The 24,239-nt window shown below is 42.1% G+C and overlaps 1 protein-coding gene across 1 annotated transcript in view; it reads right to left on the bottom strand.

Annotated features, from left to right (window-relative positions):
- Nucleotides 1–24,239, bottom strand: part of LOC131052834 (2-oxoadipate dioxygenase/decarboxylase, chloroplastic/amyloplastic) — a 73,693-nt gene that overhangs the window by 19,133 nt on the left and 30,321 nt on the right. Inside the window, exons 2-4 of the mRNA XM_057987460.2 lie at nt 23,581–23,730; nt 23,224–23,439; nt 22,698–22,819 (exon numbers count right to left, since the gene is read on the bottom strand). Coding sequence (XP_057843443.2) covers nt 22,698–22,819; nt 23,224–23,439; nt 23,581–23,730 — 488 coding nt within the window. The remainder of the gene's footprint in view (nt 1–22,697; nt 22,820–23,223; nt 23,440–23,580; nt 23,731–24,239) is intronic.

Genomic DNA, 24,239 nt, shown 5'->3' on the forward strand with positions numbered 1-24,239 from the left:
GGAAACATCTTAGCTTACCTTTCAGAGGAAGCTATTAGTGAAGCTCTTCATCTTCCAGAACATAAGGATATGATTTACAAAAGCCTAGAAGGAGCGAGGTCGATCTATGAAGATGATCCCGATACTTGTCTGAATCTCATCAATAAGAATTGGTTGCTCAAAAGTCGGCCTCGCCTGAACAAGATTCCCAATACACCGCATAGGATCGACTTCCAGGAGCAATACAGAGATTTGATAACTTTGCTCAATCGAGTTACAGGGGCTCCTCAAGCCTTCTTTTTCGAAAAGTGGATGTTCTTCTTCATTCAAATGATAGTCCAAGGAAAAGGAATGCTTCATTGGGCCAGAATTATTAGCAATTGTCTGGATGTGCAGTTGAGAAGGCTAAGACCCACCAAATCGTTCCACATGAGCTCATATGTTATGTATGCCTTAATCAGGAGTTTTGAGTATGCAGGGCTACCTCACAGAGGAGTGATCGGAAGAGGACCCGGAGAAATGAGAGTTTGTGATTCTTATGATCATCTGCATCATCCGCCTAGAAGTGACTACAAGTTAGTCAATGACACCTTCACGATGAACATTACTAGGATATTGCAAGGTGGGATTCATAATCGACTATCTCTGGATGCACAAGAGCTTGTGAAGAAGTATGGTGCATGGTTCATCCAATTTACAAAGTTTACATACATCAGAGTTCATGGGTGTCCTTCACCTCCTTACATGTTGCCAAGATATCCAACAGACAGGATAGTGCTACTTGAGGTGACTAGACAGTTGGCAGCTTGTGCGAAGGCATCCAGACGCAAACATGGAAATGGAATTCCCGTGCCCATCATATTGGGGAATTCAATTGAGGTGTGTCCTAACACTCAAGCCTCGGAGGATGCAGAGAAGGAATTATCTTTATACTCATTCTCATTCTTTTCCTCACGGGAGAATTTTGATCCTCATGGTTATATGGAGGAGACAGTCGGTAGGAATTACAAGCATGAGTTTCAGGTAGAAGACTTTTGGATGAATCTCCCAAGTGATTTAGAGGTTAAGAGAAAGATGCATTCCAGGCTACCCTTAGATTTCATCAGGAAATGCAAAGTTTATAGAGTAGCTGATCAAGCCCAGGATAATGGTAGGCACCTCCAGTCATCCTATGAGAAAGAAGACAAAGGAGTGAAGATAGATTGGAATGAGCCCGAGGTTTTAGACTTGAGAGTTTTGATGGCTCCTGTCTTATCATGTACTCACAGATGGGTGGATGTACAGCATCAGAAGTTGAGGGAGCAGAATGTGTCAATGACTTTTACTTTGGAGGCAAGACCAAAAGAAGGAGAAGCAAGCGTGAGTGAGAACACTTCTCATCCTAGAGGTGCAAAGAGGAAAGAAAGACCTGAGAAAAGGGAACCTTCCAAGAAGAAACAAGAAGCCAATCTTGGTCACCCATCAAGCACATCTTCTCGACATGAAAAGAAGGCAAGCCAAGGGGAAGGTCAAGGGAAGATGGTACATGAAATTGATGAATCTATGGAATCCATGGTACAAGATGACAAGCCAGAAAAGGAACAGACACCTCAACATTCATCAAGTCAATCTCCTCAAGTTGATGTTAATGAGCTCCATGAAGAGAAAAATGATGATGAAGCGACATCTCCTCTCCGAGAGGATGGACCACTGCTTAAACAAATACAAGTAAGAGAAACAAGATCCGCCATTCCGGATTGGTTAAAAGAGAGACTGACAAGGGTAGTTGTGGTTGAAGAGGAAGAAGATGTATTTGATTTAGAAAGCCTTATAGGGAATTCTCAAGAGGTAATGGAAAAGAAGAAGGCCACAAAGATGTCCAAGGTAATAAGGGATGAGACAGGATCCAGGAAATTGCAAATAGCTACACCAGTAGTGGACAAGTATGAGGGTGAGATTCTAGCAGATGAGTATGACTTAGAAACATTTGAACTTGGTCCACTTACTACCGAACAAGCGATGGAAGAGGCAACCGATTCATTTGAAGCACTTAAAGACAAACTTACGGAAGAAATGGAAAAGAATAAGAAGCTTGAGAGAGAGAGAGGTACTTGGAGAGGCTATTTTAGTCATCTCAATCAGCCCTTAAGACGTCAAGATCCAGCAGTATCTCCTTTACAAGCACTTCCTCTTGAATCAGTTGGCGAAGCAGAAAGGGTCAAGAGCTTGGTTCAGCTTATGAGCTCTTGGATTGATAAATCCCACACGGTAGCCGTTGAATTTGCAACAAGAATGATGAAGACAGTTCATCGAGCTATCCAGGTCCTTGAGGTTATCCATAATCTAATGATAACTGTGGCCGCTTTCACTCACACTAGAGATGTTATCATTCCTATCCTACAAGTGATAAGACAAACACCAAGACGGATCCTAGCACAAGAAAAGATAATGGATGGAGGAACTCATAACCTCCTACAGTGGTCAACTCTGCTCCAGATGAAAGAGGTCCTTTTTGAAGACATCAACACCAAATGCAGTCAAGTTGAGGGTGTCATCCATCCAATTCAAGATAAGGTGTTTGAAGTGTTGTGTACCATTCTTGGCAGGCGAATCGAGATTGAGACAGATGTGGACATCCAAGAGTTGGAGGAGAGAGTCAAGGTCATCTTTTGCAAAGAGGAGAACGTCATCACAGATGAGCAACGAGATCTGATGTTCACTACCATGTTCTTGATTGAGAAGATCAAAGAACTTGAACCTGGATGGGAGACAGCCCCCATCACTGCTTTTGATCAAGTCCTTCATTTGGAAGAACGAATGAAGAATCTTCCTGAGATTCCCATTGCTGAGATTGAGGGAATTGTGTCCAGATTCGTTGGATATGCTAAAAAAGAGCATAGGAAAGGGAACAAAATTCTAGATGAGAAGTTGTTATAGGATGATGTGGCAGCTTAATTCCTATTGGTCTATGTTTCCTCGATATTTGTGCCAATTAAATATTGGCTATGCATTTAATGATGTTTATCTAAATGGGGACCTTTTTTGTAACAAACCCTAATTAGGGTTTAGGTGTCAAAATCTCAGCCATTGATCTTCTTTCGATCTGGGCCATTCATTGTATTTGAGAATGCTATATATACCCTCACTCATTTTCATTTTGATAATAGTTAGAAGTTAGAGAAGAGAGAGAGCTTAGAGAAGAAAGTTACTGTGTAGCAAGATTGAGTAGTGAAGAAAGAATTTTGAACAATTGTTGTTGTGTAGCAAGATTGAATAGTGAAGAAAGAATTTTGAACAATTGTTGTCTATTTGGCTTTGAGATCAATAAAATATTGAAGTTATAGTGTTTTATTGCAATACTTGTGGCTATCTTCATGATTGTTTATCTTCTTGAATCATTCTTAGTCGAAGTAGTATTTAAGTTTAAGTTCGAAGGACTAAGTGTTGTGCTTGATCTTTGGTGAGATTCATGTTCCAAACCACTAGCTTCTTACTGATTGTAAGGATGCCTTGTGTGGTCAACTGGAGATATTGAGATTGCTTAAACATTCAATTATTGTTGAAATATTGATATGTATCTCTATGATAGTATCTTTATCCTTGATGATTTGAAAATTACTGAATCACCTCAGAAGATCGCATCAATTCCAGTAGAGTTGTAATTGCTTGGCAATACTGAAATTGGTAGAATCTTACCAAGTCTAGCCTACATTGAGTCATTCTTAGGATTAGATTAGTATTCATCCCTTGAAACCTTTATCTTTTGCTATTTTTTGAAAATCTGTTAGTATTAGGAAAATCCTATTCCTGCAATCAAAAGAGAGTAACACAGACAAGCTTTCTCAGAAAGTACGTAAGACCCCTTGAAGAAACAGCATATACAACGACCACTGGTGCTTATCCACACGTAGAGATCCTACAACGAAGAACCTTGAAGTCATCCTGATTGATCCTTTTCGCGATATCTTCAGCATTCAAAGGCTTTAATCAAGAGAGGATAAGGTACCATTTGGGTATTTTATTCTGTGTTTGGTTGTGTACAAAATACACGTCAACAGGATCCTACTTTGGGGTTATATGAGCAACATATTAAGCCCATTGTGACCCACTCCATATGGCGGCCTATGTTCTAAACCCCAAATGGTATGCACCAAGAGATGGAAGGATGCCTCAATGTGATGACAAAGAGGTTTTAGATGGGTTCACACGAGCCACTGATGAGATGTATCCAGAGGAGGAGGCTTCCATATTTTGCACACAATTCCTTGACTTTACAAATCTTTGTGGTCCTACATTGATTAAACCACAAGCGAGGTTGGATAGAGTTATATTAGCCCAAAGAGACCCTATTGGATGGAGGACATGGCACGGGAGGGATACACAACAATTTGCTTGCCACTCACCTCCTTTCACATGTTACCAATTCCACTAGTGCAAAGAGGAATTGGTCCACATATGGCTTTATCCACTCCATCAAGAGGAATAGACTTACCTCTAGACAAGTGGAGAAGCTAGTGGCCATGCCTAGTGCTCTTGGACTTCAAGATTGTCAAACTCCAGAGTATTGACAAACTCCAGCTTTATGGTGGGATGTTGATCCCGAAATCGTAGCCCAAGTTGATGAGGAGACACTAGGGGGATTGGTTAGGATTCCATTGGATGAGGTGGATATGGACCGTGAGAAGTGGCAAAGACTCAAAGGAGGACTCTAATTTTGATGCAGTGTTAGGAGATGCAAATTAGGGGTAGCAATGTACTTTGTTTTTTTTCTATTTTGAAAATGAAACTATATGGCAGCAGTGTAGCCTTTGAGCATTGTGTATGTTATTCTTTTAATATCACATGCATATTAAAAATGAATTATAACTTTTGAATTATGAATGACTACATATTGTACTATTGACTATTGACAATAAATTTCAAACACATATGTTGTATGTTAAAATTTAAGTGTTGACGTGGCTAAAATTGTATCGCTACAACTCTATCCGGCCAACACAGAATAGAATTTACTCGTTGAGTATCCTATCCTCTCTTGAAATAAGGAGATCCCTAATGCTTTTTAGATTGATCACTGGGGATGACCTCAATGTTTCGACTGTCAGATCATGACTGCAGGATAACTCAACGGTCTAATGTGTTTTGCTGGAAACACAAAGGGGACTTACAGTTAGGTAGAATCAGTTTTGTTCATATGGGTTCCCTAAGACTCTACGGTCTTGATTCCATCAGATTTTATCTTTGACATCATGTTGTTTAGGCTTCGACTTTGATTAAAAAAAGGAAAAAGGAAAGGGAAAGAGAGAGAAAATATCTAATTAATCTATCTAAGATAGATAGCATATTCAAGAAAATAGACAGAAACCTTAAAAACTAGATTTAACATTATCAGCTAATAAAGCACAATGTTGTAAAATATAGTGCAATCTTCTAAGGGAGTTGGATTGCAGAATCTGACATCCATTCATTTGATGTTTAACAACCGAACTAAGCATATAAATTGGTTCAAACTAACCATGCAGGAGGAAATGGCAATCAGCCAATCCTTAATGGTATGAACACTAAGGTTTCTATCAAATATTATCCTAAAAATACTATCTGAAATCAAAATACATAACAGGAAAATTAAATGGTGAAAGAGACCATGCACTCACGAGGAAACCAGACAACTTTAATTTCCATTAATTCTGCATAAATTTCACCAAAGTTTCAGCAACAATCTTAGACTTCTTACAAAATGAGGGAGAGACCATCCCTTATATAGATTTTCAAAAATGGATGAATGGCCAAGATTTAATCTTACAAGTGGCCCAGATTTATCCTACAAAGTATGGCTGCCCATACCTATTAATAAGGAACAAAATATCCCCTACCAACAACCAACTAACTAATAACTACCCTGCACAAAGTTGCTCCCCAAAAAGTGCACTTGCACGGAGCTCAAAATCTGCAATGACTTTGGGTAGTTGAAAAGAAGTTTTAGCTTGGGAAAGTGCATTTGGAATTTAAAAGAAACAAATATTTTTATGAAAGCACTTTTTCCTTTCCCGAGGCAAATTCTCTCTCCAAAAAGAGAACCTCTCCATCCAAGTAGTCTTTCTAGATATCTCGAACTGTTGCACATTCTACCTGAACATAGTCGTGGAATCTTACACACAATTGGAACAATTCCTTGCTGGAAGGCATAGGAGGATTACGTATTTTGTACTGAATACCCTTTCGGTGGTAGTCCACGTTCTTCAGCTCTTTTCTCCGAACTGATTAACGAGCCTCAAAACTCAGTTGTAGCGTCCTAAAATTGCGACACTTGCAATTTCGACTGCATTTGGGTCTTCACGATGGCGGCGCAACGTTGAACTTGAATGGAGACCCCGAAACCTGTTTATAACATCAAAAACTGCATTTTTTCTGCACCTTGGCCTGATCCCTCCTTGCACCCTGCTGTCCCAGGAGGTGGGACCATGGCGCCCAGCGCCTTGGTCCCTGGCCTTATTTTGGGCCCGGTCTCTTTTGGGCATCGGGTCTTTAAGTTTGCAATTCGGGAAATAATGTTTCCTAGTCGGCCTAAGGTCAGGAAAATCAGTCTATCAACCCTAATTGACAAGTATATAAACTACATTTCCTCTTCCAAAAAGGGAGGGAGGAAAATATATGTGAGCAAGACGCGGAAGCGATATTCAAACATTCAAACATTCAAGCATTCAAGCATTCCTTCAAGCAATTGAGCATTTTAAGTCTCCATTCAAGGTTAGGTGTTGCATTCAAGACAAGGATTCAACCATTGAAGAGGAGATCACATACAACATACAACATACTACATACATTACACCTTCGCATGTAAGAATACAAACATTCTTACAACAAGGTATCAGCACTTGTTTACATTACAAACATTTACATTTACAGCATTCTCATTTCTTGGTTAATTCCAAAACCGGGGTTTGACCTAAAGGCAAACCCCTCATCCCTAACCCCCCAAACGTCCTCTCTTTTCTGTGTGTAGGTTGCAGGTACGCAGCTGTAATTGAAGATCTGGAATCCTTGTGCAGAGACGAACAGATCCCCCTTCATTTCGCGGATTTTTCGGAGGACCGTGTGCACGCAGGGCGCCATCGTCCCGTCAACTTTCGCTCAAATTTGCAGAACAGCACCATCTCGACATTTTACTACTAATTCCAGGTCCGCAGCTTCATCCCATATCCCTATCTCTGTTTATAAGCGAATCTTTCCTACTTTACATGCATTCCTAGTTCAATCTTTCTATCTATATTCTTTACAAAAAAGGGTATCCTTGATGTCTCCACCCTTGAAACTCATTTAGTATCCAATCTTGCATTGCGTGGGATTGGATCTTGTGGGTTTCAACCCCTCTTTTGAATGTAAAGTCTCCCCTAAGTGAAAACCATCAACCCTAGTGACTCTCCCTTCTCTCTCCTTGGAGTTGGGGAGGGGAGAACAACTAGGGTTCGATTTTTCCGCTTTACATCAGTATGTCTGCATGCAGCCCACTGGCAAATTCCAGGTCCTCTGTGGAGTAGATGGTTTTATCAGTTCTCAAATTGTCCTCCCACCGTGATCTTACATCGTTATCTTTCATGCCACTTTTCCAACTAGGGACCAATTCGCTGAGGATCTTTTCACCGATACTCTCAATGCCAGCCAAAGCCTCTTCGCACTCCTTCTGCACTTTGTTGATGGTGTCCATCATGTCATTCTTCATGTTGATAATCCAATACCACTCCTTGAAAGTGTTGATGTCATGGGGATCCAAGATAGTATGCAGTGTGGGAATTTGAGTGTGGCTCCAAAATAGAGCCCTCATGATGGGCAAAACCATGCCAATCGTCCCTTGGGCATTGAAAACTTCTTTCTTTACTTCAAACACTTTGACACGAGTGGACTCTCTGTTGACGGCCATTTCTCGTATATCCCTGATGATCTTCTCTCCTTTTCTCTTAATGTCTTGGATCCACTCTTTGACGGCTTTGGCAGTGTCATGCACTCCTTCGAATTCAACTGTAATTTTTTGTGCCAACGCAAATGGAAGAATGTGGGACTCAACAATGTGTTGCAACTGTCTTAACAGGTGATCTATGTATCCCTCGGCTTGCTCAGCACGAGCTCGATACATATCCCTTTCAGCGGTTATTTCATCTAACTGCCTGAGCACATTCTGCACATAATCCTTGAATTCTTCTCTCTCCTGTTCTTTGGTTGCTCTCCCTATCGGGATGGATGTGATGCCATAGTCGGCTAATGCAACCTGATCTGCTGGTTTGTCTGTGTGTGGGGCAGCAATATGAATCATCTGATTCCTTTGCTCGTCCTTGGTGATCCTGGAGTAAGTTCTTGACTTTTTCTTTCCATTAGCTTTTACTTCTCCTATCTGAGAGAAGATGTCCTCACGGTTAATTGGTGACTTGATAGTCGCTTTCCGTTGTGCTTGAGCTATCAACCAGTCATGACGGATGGTTTGTCTTGACATGACTACCAAATCCCCACTCTGCTCTTTAGATGCCTCAGTTGATTCACTACCTATCCATAACTAATCCGACATAGAAGGAGGATTGGGTGCAGTATTCGGTCCTTTACTCACCGTTGAGTTTTCTCCCACCTCACAGAGCAATTGATGTGTAGCTTCTAGTAGTGGTTGCTCCTCAGTTCTACTGGGTTCTTGGATTCTATCTTCTTTTTTTTCTCCCTCAACCGTGGTGTCATCCTTGTTGCCACCTTCCGCTTGTTGCAACTCATGTTTGCTCCCTTGCGTGGGCTCTTGTTTGTCAGTCCCTTGATCTGCCACAATCTCTCCATCTTCGACCTGAATTCCAAGTCTCTCCAAACCAATGATCCGTGTTTCTATTTCATGCTCACTTTGCATCTGCGGATCATTTGCCTCTAATGTAATTGGATCATTTTGTGAAGGTGGAGTTGGTAGATGATCAAGCTCAACTACATCATCATCCGAACTAGGATCCCTGAATGAGATAATAACTTCTGGCCACCCGATTGGTATCTTTTCCCTTCTTGTCCTTTTTGATGTCCGGGTTCCCCTACTGGCCCTTGCCTTCTTTCTTTTCTTTTCAGTTTTTTCAACCTCCTCCCTTGTCGCGCTTGATGTTCCTGTTATCACAAAAGCTCACACCCTTGCTGAGCTATCAACTCAGCAACCTTGTGAAATATGGAGACAACCCCGAAGTGTGGGACCTTGCACAAGGGGGTTGAATCTCCGAAGAAACCGGCTTCCTTCTCAATCTAGCTGCAAGTGTTGAACCAACTCAACACTTCAAAACCAACTCATAAGCCTATCCTAACAAATTGCAGAGGTAAAGGGAAGGAGAATGCTTGAAATAAAAGGAGGTGATGCACCAAGAAGAGATTGTTCCTCTCCCTACCCAAATGACACAAAGAATTAACTGAAACACCCAGGAGATGCAAAATCTTCAGTTGTATGAGTGATCCCAATGCATGTATGAAGGTCAGAATCCACTGAATGCCAAGAGGGGAGAAGGTTTCCCACAAGTCACACTCGGAAAAACAAGTTAACACAGCATATATGGAGAGAAGAGCCACAAAACATACACTTATGATGAAGGTAAGGAAACATACACAGCATGCATAAGTTGAAGGAAGGCAAGAATGTAATTTCAATTCATTCAAAGGCCAAAGGCCAAACTTACAGTTGCAGAAATGCAAAAATAATTACAAGTCTTCAAGAAAAGAGAAAGAGCATAGGAAAGCTCAAGGCAGCAAGGAGAGAACCCTTTACAATGAGGCTTAAAAGCCTTATATAGAAAAAATGGTTACAAGAGTGATCATGACCCCTGTATGTCAGTTTGGGAGTGCAGGGAAGTGCATGTACTTGACTTCAGTACTTGCAAGCAACCTAGCCATACCCACAAAAGGCAACCCTGAGAAGGTGGATTGACTGACCTTCCAAAGTCAGAGTATGCAAACATGACATAAGTCACCGCAACAAGCATGGCCCCGTACCTCCCTTGATGGAAATCCTGTCAAAAACATTAAATGCACCCCTATGGCTCCACAAAAGAAAGTGCATAAGTCACCAAAATTGTTGGGGCATTTAAAGCCTTGAGTGTCGATCATGCCATCCGGAAGTGTCGCCAGTTGGAAAGAAGTCCGGGGAGTTCGGAAGCTCGGGCTTCCGAAGTGGGAAAGACAAGGAAGGAACTTCGAAACCTTGGGGTTCCGGAGAACTAGAAAAAGGCTAGGGAAGGAACTTCGGAACCTCGAGGTTTCGGAGTTCCGAGGAAAACTAGAGAGAAAAGGCAAGGAGTGAAGGAACTTCGGAACATCGAGGTTTCGGAGCTCCGAAGAAGCAAGGGAAAGGAACTTTGGAACCTTGGGGTTTCGGAGTTCCGGGGGAACTAGAAGGAGGCAAGGAAAAGGCGGAACTGCACAAAGGAACTTCGCGGGAGGGAAGAAGAAAAGAAAGGAACTTCGAAACCTCGGGGTTCTGGGGAACGGAAGAGAAAGGGAAAGAAAGAGAAGAAATTCAGAAACCTCGGGGTTTCGGAGTTCTGGAGAAGGAGAATAGGAGAAGGCAAAGGGAAAGAACCTCGAAACCTCGGGGGTTCGGGGTTCCGAAGAAGGAAGAAAAGGACAAGGGAGGAACTTCCTCCGGACATGGCAACACTTCACACTTCATGATTCTTCTACTTTCTCTTTGATCAACTAGGGCAGCACTGGTCCATGGATCGTATCTCTGATCGGTTCTTACTGATGGACCAAGGGTGTCATATAATGACAACATTTTTGGCAATTTCTACGGGATGCTTGCCTTCTAAGCATGAAGTCCAGAAGCCTTCAGCATCCATTGGGCACTGAGTCATTGAAAAGACCCAAAACATGTGTGTGCCATCACTTGGAGGAAAACTAGAAACTAGAGCGCACACCCTCTTAAGGAGAATGCGGTAGGTGCACAAGCACTTATGAAAGCAAAACAACTTCTAGTCTAATATTTACATAGTCCTCAACACCCTCTTCAGAAGCAGGGCTTGAGATGAATCCCATTCACTGGGATTGGAAGAACTTCGCCATCTAGCCTGGAGAGATGAAATGCATTGGCCTCCTTGCAACTAGTGATGACATATGGGCCACTCTAGATAGCATCAAATTTAGATTGTCGCCCAACTTTGGCTTTGTTTGCATCCCACTTGAGGACTAGATCTCCCTCTTTGAAGACCCTATTAGTCGCCTTTTTGTCAAAAACTTTATTGACCTGCTCTTGATGAGTCTCAAGTGTATGCATAGCCTGACTTCTAACCTCCTCCAGCTCAGCTAGTCTTACTGTCATGGCATCATTCTCTGTCAATTCCAATTGATGTGCTAGTTCAAGAGAGGGTAACCCTAGGGAAGTTGGGAGTCTTGCTTCCTTCCCATATACTAGCATGAAAGGGGAGTTACCAATCGCCCTCTTGGGTGTGATCATGTCAACCCATAAGGTTGTCCTCAACTTAGTATGCCATGCCCTTTGATTGTCTTCAATTGTCCTTTTAATTATCCTGATGAGGTTCTTGTTGGAAGATTCAGCTAATTCGTTACCCTGAGGGTAATAGTTGGATGATGTCTTCAAGTATACACCATGCTTAACTGCCCAAGAACTGATTTGGGTTCCAACAAATGCCCTCGCATTGTCTCATATGATGGAGGGGACACCGAAACTTGTCACAATTCCCTCAAGGAATTCCAACACTGAGGCCTCAATGGCATCCCTCAATGCAACTGCCTCTGTCCACCTAGTGAAGTAATCTGTTGCGGCCAAGATCCACTTATGGCCAGCACTAGAAAGTGGGTTTATCATGCCAATGAAGTCTAAACGCCATTGGGCGAACGGTTGATCTGCTTGGATGGGATGAAGAAGTAGGGCAGCTATCTTTGCTTCCCAGAGAAGAGAGCACATTTCTTGCAATTCTTCACCCACCTATGTGAGTCACTGAATAAGGATGGCCAGTAATAACCAGCCCTCATTATTTTGATAGTCGTAGTCCTTGTAGAGAAGTGGCCCCCTGAAGAGCCATCATGAAATTCCTCTAACAATCTGCTGACTTGGTTTTGCTCGATACATCTTAGTAAGACTCCATTGGAGTCTTTTCGGAAAAGAGTGCCATTCACTAAGACATAGGAAATGGACTGCAACCTAAAATGCCTTCTTTTGGTCCTGTCCAAACCTTGGGGGTATCTACCTTCCATTAAGAAGGTGGTCATGTCACCTACCCAACTGAATTGAGTGTTGCTGCCAGTTGGTTGATCCTCTTGTAACACAAGGGCGACCTCTAAAGTAGTCTCAGAAGATGAGACAAGCTATTCACATAGGCCCCTGACTCTTACAAGCTTGGTGATGATGTTGATGTCATACTCCATGACCTTGGTTATCCACCCGACCCGCTTCTCACTGATAACCTTGTTTAGAAGGAAATCTTTGACACTTGCATGTGGAACTAAGAGCTAGATCATGTTGTTGGACAACATTTGTCTAAACTTTTTTAATGCCCTTACTACAATGAGGACCTGTTTCTCTACATAGCTATATTTAAGCTCATAGTCCTTTATCCCCTCACTAAAGAAAGCAATAGGTTGCTCCAAATTGTCATCATTCAGCTGTGTTAGGACAGCTGAGATGCTGGATTCTCCTCCGAAGGTATAGAGGATAAAATCCCTTTCATAATTAGGATTGACAAGGGTAGGGGCCTGAGCAATTGCTTGTTTGATCTCTTCGAAACCAGCCCTCCCCTCGGTCCAACTGAAAGCCAAGTTTTTCTTCAACATGGAAGTGAGGAGTTTTACCATGGTGGCAAGGTTGGTAATGAACCTCCTCACAAAGTTGATCCTACCAAGGAAACTTTGCAATCCTTTCTTGTGACTGGGGAGTGGAAGAGAAAGTATAGCCTCCACTCGCTCTGGGTCAATGGTCAAACCCTCCTTGGATACGATGTGTCCTAGCAATCTTCCTTGATCAGTAGCAAAGACACTTGCTAGGGTTCAAGGACACACCATACTCCCTGCATTTCATGAAAACCTGCTCAAGATGACCAAGATGGTCAGCTGCATGCTTCGAATAAACAGTTATGTCATCAAGGTATACATGCACAAACTTTGCTAATACACCCTTGAAAGCCATGTCCATTGCTCTTTGGAACATGGCACCTGCATTGGTTAGCCCAAAGGGCATTTTACAATAAGCATAGGTACCCCACTTAGTAGTAAATGCAGTCTTGTATTGGTCTAATTCTTGGACCAAGATCTGATTGCAGCTTGAATACCCATCCAAGAATGAAAATCTTTCCGAGCCACTAACCTTTTGGAGAATCTGCTCCATAGAGGTAAGGGGATAGTGATCTTAAGGGAGGCTCTATTGAGATCCCTAAAGTCTACACATAGCCTGATTTCCCCATTCTTCTTCCTCACAGGGACAAGGTTGGCCACCCAGGAGGAGTGCTTGATAGGGAAGATGATATTGGCTTCTATGAGCTTGGTCAACTCCTTCCCCATTAGTGGCTCAATCTTGGAGTTTATTGGCCTTTGCTTTTGTCTAACTGGCTTTGCATCCGAGTTTAGCTCTATAGTATGTTGGGCTAAGCTAGGGTCAAAACCTTTCAAGTCTTCATAGGTCCAAGCAACTATGTCATCATATTTTTGGCAAAGCTCCACAAACACCTCTTGCTCGGTGGAGGAACACACCTTGCCCAAGTTCAAGGACCTACCCTCGGCAACAACAACTGGCTTGTAATCACCCCTCTTTGCAGCCAAGTTCATCCTCTTCTTCAACTGATCATCCGAGTTGAAAATGCCTTCCAAGGTAACTAGACCTTTGGGAAGCTTGTTGGAGTTCAGCTGCATGATTTAATCTCCATACTGGTCTTGCAGCTTAGACTGATTTTTAGCAGAAAATTCTGCTTCAGTTTGCAAGAAGTTGACAATCTGTTGATTGCTTTCGAACACTTGCCAATTTACCTGATTGTCTGGGACAGCAGGCCTCACAACAAACCTGATGCGTTGCTCCTTCTCACTTGCAACATGCATTGGTATGTTGAATTGAGCACCAACCGCTGCAAGCCTATCAGCATGCTTGTTCTGACCTCTAGGAATGTTTTGGATATTGAAGGCCTCAAATCCTTCAATCAAATCCCAAACCCTATGTTTGTATGATTTGAGTATATGATTTGAGTAGGTTGTTTTTTGCTACACTTTGGGCTTGGATGTGGTTAACAACCAAATCACTATCTCCAAATACTTGCAAAGATCTGATCTTTTTGCTTTGTGCAAGTTGGAGACCTTGGATCAAGGCTTCATACTCAGCGACATTGTTGGTGCAACCAAATTGAAGTCTAAAAGAGAAGAAATATTTCTCCTGCTTAGCAGAAACAAGCATCACACCGGCACCTGCACCATTCTTGTTTCTTGAACCATCAAAAAACATGTTCCATAACCCCTCTGAGTCTCCTTGTGTCTTGATGAGGTTAGGGATAGGAGTATCCTCTTCATGGATACAACAAGTACCAAGCCCAGTCTCTTCAGTCTCAGCTAATGGATCAAACTGAAAAGCATTGGCCCATTCGTCCAGCAAGCAATCAAGGACCTCTTGCAAAAGAGTGGCAGGCTCACGGACATTACACTCCTCCCCTTCTTCATGTAAAGTGCAATTCATGTTTATAGGGTTGGGGGTGTAGGGTTCAATGTGGTTTTGGGCAATGGGCTCTGCCTAGCATACCTTGATACCATACCTTGTTCGAAATAGCATGTGGGACCAATCAGAAGACAAGTACCCATCTATCTTGGCAGTGAAGTCTCTAGACAGGCAGATGGCAAAGAAGGCAGGGAGGTCGATAATTGATACGTCTTGCAAGACAGTGCAACTAGGGCATGCATGCAAGGTTAAATTCAAATTTTTTACCACCCCTACAATCTATATAGAAGTGCCATCTAATTGGACCACCCCTTTGGTCACAAGTTCGTATTCTATGCCAAGAAGATCAGCTACCTTCTTGGGCATGACCGAGCTACTAGCTCTTGAATCTATCATGCAGTTGTGAACCAGGTTATCTCCTATGATTAAGGAGAGATAGAAGGAGGCGGGCTTGTTGATCTTGCTTGAATCTTCCTCCTCCTTGGGTTGCACCAAACTGGTGGAGACTACCTTTTTGTTGATTGCTACCTCATCAATTGGCTTCAATGCCTCCTTAAGCAAATCCCATTGAGATGGGATTGAAAGGGCCTCCCACACAGTGAAGTTGAGGTTGGCCTTCTTCATCTAATCAACTATGTTGAAAGGGACACCAGCTGATTTTAGAGGACCCTTTGAGGCTACAAGGTCTACTTTTGCTCTTTGGACAACTTGGGCCTCTTCCTGCCTCTTGCTCCCTTGCATGGTACTCTGGCTTGTATCATGGGCGGCTTCATTGGGTGTTGGGGCTTGGGTTGATGTTGAGGGTGAGGCAGCCTCCATGGCTCTCTTCTTTGACCTTGTATACTGCAGCATAGACTCACCATTTGTTTGGTTCAAACCACAGAATTTTGCCTCTTGCCAATTGACAAAGGTAGAATCCCCTTGTAAGTAAGCCTGAGTGCCAACACTAGGCTGATTTTGGTCATATTGTTGGCCAGAAGTGGTCGGCTCATCCTGCACCACTAAGGTTTGGACAAACCCTCCATTTTGACATGCACCTTGGTTGTGTGGCCGATTGCATGGTTGACACCAATCTTGCTCTTGGGCGAGGTTATTTTGTATAGGAACTATCGCCTTTGAGTTGCTTGCGGTTGTGAAGTTCACACTATTCAAAGGCTTGGCGTTGCTCCATTAGTTTTGCCCTTGAAAGGGTAGCCTATTCTGCTGATAGTTCTGATTTTGTGCCTAATAAGGTCTACTATGTTGGGCTTTCTACCTCTTTAGTGTCACCAACTCATTGCTAAAGTTTTGCAGTAGAGCCTTGACCTCATGGAGCTCATTGGAGGATGTAGAGGGTGTGGATGGTTGACTTGCGGGTGCCATGGGGATAGGAGCCAAGGTGGGTTGTTGAGTAGGAGCTTCTGGGAAGAGAGGCATTAGAGGCCTTGGAGCTATCTTCTCAGCCTGAATCAAACAATTTTCTGCTCTTATGGCTATGTCATATGCACCCGGTAGAGAGGATACACCCATTGATTGTACCATGACAGCTATATCGCTATTGAGAGCTCTAAGATAATACAAGAAGGCATGATTTGGAGATGGCTTCACTAAAGTAGGAATTCTATTCCATGTCTTATGGAATCTGAAATTGAAATCTCCCATGAACTCATGGGGTGCCCTCTTGATCGTAGTCAAATGCTCCACAAGTGATAGGTGGTCACTTTTGTCTTCGAAATGGTTGCACAACCTCTCCCCCAATTCATCCCAATTGTGAATGGAGCTAGACGGCAACCCTCTATACCACTACAAAGCTTTGCCTTTCAAAGATGTGGCTAAGAGTCTGACAGCAACATCATCCTGACTGATATTATGGACGGAGCAGATGTTTGCAATGTCTTGAATGTGCTCAATGGACGTAGTAGTTGTTTCGCTAGTGAAGTATGGTATAGCCTTCAACGCAGCCACTAGTATGTCATTCCATTGAGTCAAAATAAGGGGACTCCCCCCATTGAAGGTAACAAAAACTTGATTTCTTGCCATGCGAAACAATGGTCTATTGATATGAGTGGTGGGAGCCCTTGACAGTAATGGTCTTGTGATTGGAGGGGTAGAATGAGACCTAGGAGATGGAGTGTTTACAACCCTGACCTCCCTAACTGTGATAATGAAGGCCTACCTCTCCGCCATCTAGAGCCTGAAGATGAGAGTTCTTCGAACTAGAAACTACCTCTAGAAGATGCCCTTGTATGAATTCTGGGCATGAAATCAGCAACCTGCTTGAGCGAGAGACTGAACTGGTGAGCAGAGACCTCGGAACTTGGGGCTTTCGGATTTCGGATCTTAAGCACTTTGAAACCTGGAGACTCTGGACCTCCGAAGTAGCGGACCTAGGAACTTCGGAACCTGGGGGTTTCGGGGTCAAGATTGCTTAGTGACTTTGGAACCTAGAGACCCTGGAGTTCCGGAGTAAGGAACAAGTCGTGTACAAGAGACTGATCTTGTGAGCAGAGTCGCCAAGTGCTTGAAGTTGACTGCCTCTAAAGGCCAAGATACTAACAATTATCACCAAATCTTTAGCATGTATGTTGAACTAAGTCCAACAGGGTGTGCCAAAAACTATTATCACAAAAGATCGCACCCTTGCTGAGCTATGAACTCAGCAACCTTGTGAAACATGGAGACAACCCCGAAGTGTGGGACCTTGCGCAAGGGGGTTGAATCTTCAGAGAAGGTCGGCTTCCTTCTCAATCCAGATGCAGGTGTTGAACCAACTCAACACTTCAAAACTAACTTCTAAGTCTATCCTAACAAATTGCAGAGCTAAAGGGAAGGAGAATGCTTGAAATAAAAGGAGGTGATGCACCAAGAAGAGATTGTTCCTCTCCCTACCCAAATGACACAAAGAATTAACCGAAACACCCAGGAGATGCACAAACTTCAGTTGTATGAGTGATCCCAATGCATGTATGAATGTTAGAATCCACTGAATGCCAAGAGGGGAGAAGGTTTCCCACAAGTCACACTCAGGAAAACAAGTTAACACGGCATATATGGAGAGAAGAGCTACAAACCATACACTTATGATGAAGGTAAGGAAACATACACAGCATGCATAAGTTGAAGGAAGGCAAGAATGTAATTTCAATTCATTCAAAGGCCAAAGGCCAAACTTATAGTTGCAAAAATGCAAAAATAATTAGAAGTCTTCAAAAGAAGAGAAAGAGCATAGGAAAGCTCAAGGCAGCAAAGAGAGAACCCTTTACACTAAGGCTTAAAAGCCTTATATAGAAAAATGGTTACAAGAGTGATCATGACCCCTGTATGCCAGTCTGGGAGTGTAGGGAAGTGCATGCACTTGACTTCAGTACTTGCAAGCAACCTAGCCATACCCACAAAAGGCAACCTTGAGAAGGTCGATTGACTGACCTTCCAAAGTCAGAATATGCAGACATGACATAAGTCACCACAACAAGCATGGCCTCATACCTCCCTTAATGGAAATCCTACCAAAAACATTAAATGCACCCTTGTGGCTCCACAAAAGAAAGTGCATAAGTCACCAAAACTGTCGAAGCATTTAAAGCCTTGAGTGTCAATCACGCCATCCGAAAGTGTCACCAGTCCGAAAGAAGTCTGGGGACTTCAGAAACTCGAGCTCCCCAAGTGGGAAAGATGAAGAAACTTCGGAACCTCGGGGTTCCAGAGTTCAGGGGAAGAGGAAAGAGACGCAACAGGGAACTTCGGAACCTCGAGGTTTCGGAGTTCTGGAGAACTAGAAAAAGGCTAAGGAAGGAACTTCGGAACCTCGAGGTTCCGGAGTTCCGGGGAAAACTAGAGAGAAAAGGCAAGGAGGGAAGGAAGGGGCTCCAAAGTTCCGGAGAGAAGAAGGAAGAAAGGCTAGGAGGGAACTTCAAAACCTCGAAGTTCCGGAGTTCCGGAGAAGCAAGGGAAAGGAACCTCGAGGTTCCGAAGGTCCGAGGGAACTAGAAGGAGGCAAAGAAAAGGCGGAACTGCACAAAGGAACTTCAAAACCTCCGGGTTCCGGACTTCCTGGGGGGGGAAGAAGAAAAGAAAGGAACTTCAAAACCTCGGGGTTCGAGAGTTCCGAGAAACGGAAGAGAAAGGGAAAGAAAGAGAGGAAATTCAAAAACCTCGGGGTTACGAAGTTCCGGAGAAGGAGAACAGGTGAAGGCAAAGGGAAAGAACCTCGGAACCTCGAGGGTCTGGGGTTCCAGAGAAGGAAGAAAAGGCCAAGGAAGGAACTTCCTCCGGACAAGGCAACACTTCACACTTCTTGATTCTTCTGCTTTCTCTTCAATCAACTAGGGCAGCGCTGGTCCATGGATCGTTTCTCTAATCGGTTTTTACTGATGGACCAAAGGTGTGTCATATAGTGACAACAGTTCCCTCGTCTTCTGAAGACTAGGAATCTAGACTACCCATCATATTATAGGTAAATTGGGTTCTCTCATGGGTTAGCCTCTCTATCTGTTGGGCTAGCCAGTTGTCTATGTATCTTCTTGGGCCCTCCATGACGGCCTCAAAGTCCGTGATTGGTTCTTGAGCCCAATCAATGGCTGGTGGGAGGTCTTTGACTGCCTCATACTCTTGAACTTGCAAGCAGTCCCCATAATTTGTTACCTGATCTGGGACCTGGTGGTACTCATAAAGTCGCATTTGCTGAACACTCAATCTTGAGTATTCCTGTCGGCAGACCTCAAAGTCATCTGGATAATTGCTCCAATAGTCCTCTATGGATGCCTTAGCCATGTAATGCCTACCATAAGACTTCTTTCCCAATCCAGCAAGATCGAAGTACTTCCTAGGGAAATGCTCCTGCAAGCAATATGATGCCAGCTCGTCGAATGACTCCTCAACTTGCACAGAATTCTTGAAGTGCACATCAAGGTTGCCTATGATCATTGGGAATGTGAATCCCGACTGCTTTTTGTCCCTAAATATGCTGCCTACTGGGTGTGCTTGTCTTGCAACCTCCATGAGGACCAATCTGTCTAATGGGTAACGGGGAAGCCGATATGGTGTTCCCTCAAAGCATGATATTCTGATGTAGGAGAATCGAGATAACTGAATGAACCCTGTACCGTACTTATGAATCATTGTGGTAGCCTACTTTGATAATCTTATGTGCAACCCCCCTTGCATTAATCTAACCATGCGCATTGTAAAAGCATCATTTACACGATCATACTGACCAATTGCATACACAATGTTGTTTTTCTCTCTCTCAACTATGTTATAGTAATGCAGCTGAGGGTAGCAGTCATACACTTTCACTGGATTTGGCCTGTTCCCAATCTCACCCTTTTTTAACAATCCTGGTAGCAGCTGATGTCGAGCAAACATATAGACTAAGTAGGACGTCATGGTGAAGTACTTTTTCTCCTCGAGCTCAACCAGCTATGTGTGAATGTTGTTGTCACTGATGATTTGAGCCCAACCAAATTTAACCTTCCCACTGAAGACTTGCTCGGTAAAATAGAACATCCACTCCTCAAATAGGTTGGAGTGGGGAAGTCCCATGACCCGGCTAAGCAAGGTAACCATGTGCCCATATTCGTTGTTGAACTCTCTTTTGCGGGTCTTTTTGCCAATCCTAGTGCTCGGGGCTTTTCATTCTTTTGACCATCAGATTGAGCAATTTTGGTCTCTTTTACCTTTTAGCTAAACACCCCTCTATGAATTCAAGTTACAAAGCCGTCATGTGCAATTTGGATAAGCTTCGTGTGAAGGTGTAAGTCGTATGCCCCCTATCTCCAAACTTCAGGTCACAGAGATGAAACGCGCAATTTAAAGTATTTCTTCATTTTCAGCTTATCGAGGCCAATTGTGCGAATTCACAGCTGCTTTGTAATCTCGGCTAATGAGGACTCTTTTGCAAACTTACACTTTCATTTCGTTTTCAGCCTAAAAACACTATTCACGTGAACTTTGTGATTTTCGGCCTAAGCTTTCAGCCTTTTAACTCATTCTGCAAGCTTTTGTTGTTTTTCAGCCTGTTAGGACTTTTTGCACGATTTTGGACTTTAGAAGAGTTTTCGACCAAATGGAGACCTTTGCGCAATTTGAGTGATTTTAAGTTGTTAGATTTTTAGACGGCGTTTCCCTATTTCCAACCTCTATGGTTATTTTGCAAGCTCTATGGATTTTCGGCCCAAGGGGCCTTTTTTTTGCAAACTTTATCTTTCACTTCGGCCTAGGAAGCCGATTTTCTAATTTTTCTTTGAATTTTGGCCTTGGGGGCCGATTTGTGAACTTTAGGTGTCATTTCGACTTTAAAAGACGTATTTGCAACTCGCATTTTGGCCTTCTAGGCCGATTTGTGCCTTTATTGTTTAAATTTTGGCCTTAAAGGGCGATAAGCCAACTTGGGTTCTCATTTTGGCCTTTTAGGCCGAATTTAGCCTTTAAGTTGTATTTTGACTTGGATTTTGGCGTTTAGACCGACTTTTGAATCTTTTACTTACATTTTGACCCTTTAGGCCGAATTTTGAGAGATTGGTTTTAAATAACTTGCTCTTAAGTCATGACGCCTTGCCAATTTCGCGCATCTTAAAGTTTTTGAGAGATTTTGACTTCAAGTTAATTATTCAATGAATACGCTCGGCTAAATTGGTCATTTTGCAAGAAATGTCTTGTTCACTTATTCCACTTTGCACTCTTTAGTTACTTTTCAATTCGGTCGAAAGGTGCACTTTTGATTTGCCTTGGGCATATTGATTTCAGGCTTGAATCTTGCCCATTTAACGTCGTCTTGACAATATTTGCAATTTTACTTTAAGGCTCTTTATTCATCTTCCCTTTGCGAACAAAATCGCGGTCATCTTTTAAGGTGTGAATTCTCTAGGACTTAGGACTCAGGCTTGGCTCAATCTTAGGTAGGATCACCTCCCTAACGCTTCAACTTCCTCAATGTTGCATCTTCTCTCTGCGAATCTACCAAAATTTCCCTACTCGGCACCTCAGCGAGGATGGGACAAAAATGAGAAAAAAGGTGGGACCCTGTCGACAATGGGGAGTGTGTGCAAGGCACAACATTAAGGTTCTATAATGTTTTCATATGCATGCTATATCCATGTTTTCATATGAATGTAATGTATATATGCATGCTTTATCTATGTTTTCATATGAATATTTAAAATTTCCCTATATATATTAAATTTTCCCTCTATTTTATATAGCCGTCCCCTTTGCCATTAAAGCTCTTTTTGAGGTGAATCATGGAGTTGTAATTAGAAAAAAATTATGACAATGATTCTGAAGTTATCATCCATTTCTGAAGAATTCTCTCTCTCTCTCTCTCTCTCTCTCTCTCTCTCTCTCTCTCTCTCTCTCTCTCTCTCTCTCTCTCTCTCTCTCTCTCTATATATATATATATATATATATATACCAAGAAAAATCCACTTTTTATGTGCATTTCGTGAACTCATTGTCAAATATTAAAATATGTTTGAAGAGGGAGTCAGATAAGAAATCTCAAGAAAAGAGTCAGATAAGCAGTTGGAAGAAAATCCTAACCAAAAGCATTCAACAAGGCTAAACATCACAAGAGTAGCAGTGCAAGCTAAATGCTACAAATAAGTATTAATACATATGCCTCTGCTGTCAACAGTTATCCATTGCAATGCAGAATAACTTCATTCACAAAACCCTCGCTAAAACAATAATCAACTGGATTGGCTGTTATGGGCATAGTGCAATGGTTGAGGTGAGATGCTGTCTCACCGGCCTGATTCAGTCACGCTTTATGCTCCTGTTGGGACATCATTCTCACAAGTTTGGATCTTGTCTCTATTGGAGATGGGGCCCCTTGTTAGTGGTCCCACCGTTAGCAGGCTTGTTTAATGCCCAGATTGAAGCCTAGGGTCCACTAAAACCCCCACTAATTATATCCCAAATACAAAAAAAAAATCATCTGGATCAAAAATGTGAATGGTTTCAGTCACTTAACTCTCCACAAATTCTGAAATAAAATAGTGAAGTGTTTGTCAAGTTACAAAAGATGGCATCCTAAATTGACAAAGTGTTAATGAACTTAGAACATCCAAAATCCCTTAAAGCTACGAGGTCTATAACAGGGAAGTATCAGAAATGTTACCTCACCAGTAACTGATAATCAGAGAACAGAGGTGTTGGCCATGTCAAAGAACCCGTAACGCTTGCAAGGGCAGCATATTTGTTCCCATGTGCAGAGAGATTTATATATTTCTTTATTATTGCCTGATCTCAAAAACAGCAACATATAAAGATCCTGTTCTTAAGAATAAAGATATTATGATAGAAGAGAAAGCTATTAGATCTCTGATAGATTTCACCTAAAGCCAATGATTTCTGATCAGGTAATAATACAAATTCAGAGCATAACTCAAAAATAGATTTTATTAATCCAAATAAAAAAGGCTAATATAATAATGCTTATAAAATCCCACAAGCATGCAGTTGTTTTCTTCGAAGTAGCTAAATTCAATTGGAGAAAACCTAAAGAGGGCAATCAAACACCCAAAGGATACAAAAAAGATGATGAGATTGGATACTAAACCATGTAGATTTCATTTTCTAAAAAGAAATATAATCCATCACAAAAATTGAAGGAAAGGAATAAACAGAATCCTCAAATCACAAACCTGAGCTTCAGGGCTCAATTTGTCAACAAGGAGCTCTGAGATAAAAATTCTTGGCAATGGTCCACTAACACCTTCCCCTTCGCAATCCAAAAGATGCTCAGGAGGAGAAAACCACAATGCTCTCAAATTCTTTTGAGGAAATCTTAACTCATCACGTTCAACATAGCCAAAGTCGAGGAAAAATTGTGCCATTGCACTGATTCCAAAACCATCAACCTCCAGGGGCAAAAGGTAGAGTATGGCACAAACAGATCAAATAAAGGATTCAGTTCATCAATTCAAAAATAAACTTTTGACCATAAGCAAAAGATATTCAACTGTCAATTTAGCTTCACATCAAGTGACTGTTATGCATACATTAAATGTTCGGAAGGCGAAATGATCGTAGCAAAGTTGACCACCATCACATCTGTGGACAAGGTCCAGAATAGCGCTAGCTGTTGGATTCTTGTTGAGATATATTTTCTCCATTGATTCCAATGCCTTTCTGAAAAATGTTTCTGGAATCTGGTAAAGCGTTAATAAGTTTGTTAGTGTATATCAAAATATTCACTAACACCAAACAGGAAAACGTGACATTAATAAATCATACACCCTACAGGTCAGATCAAAAATAGAAACAGTTGCTTGCAAAAGAAGTAATTTCTGAAAAAAAGAAAGAATAGGCAGTGGAAAAATCTTGAACCAAAAACTGATCTGAATTTTACAAATGAGTTGCTTCTCCACTAATAGAAATCATATTTGGAAATTCAAGAGCTGTGAAACAGCACATTGATAGTATAAAGTTATACCATATTATTAACAGTAAACATCACCACAGGGGGACAACAGATATTTTAATGAAAACTATCCTGCTATTACATAGGTGATTAAGAACTCGGAACAAGGATTTTGAGAATCATTTTTATCTAAGTATCCACCTGCAATACATCCAAAAAGTTGACTCAGCTATATTGTATAATAAGCTTCATAATTTTAATCATACTAAGACAATCAGGATGGAGCAGCCACCATCA

Source organism: Cryptomeria japonica, chromosome 6 (genome assembly GCF_030272615.1).
Source record: "Cryptomeria japonica chromosome 6, Sugi_1.0, whole genome shotgun sequence".
Classification (NCBI taxonomy): domain Eukaryota; kingdom Viridiplantae; phylum Streptophyta; class Pinopsida; order Cupressales; family Cupressaceae; genus Cryptomeria; species Cryptomeria japonica.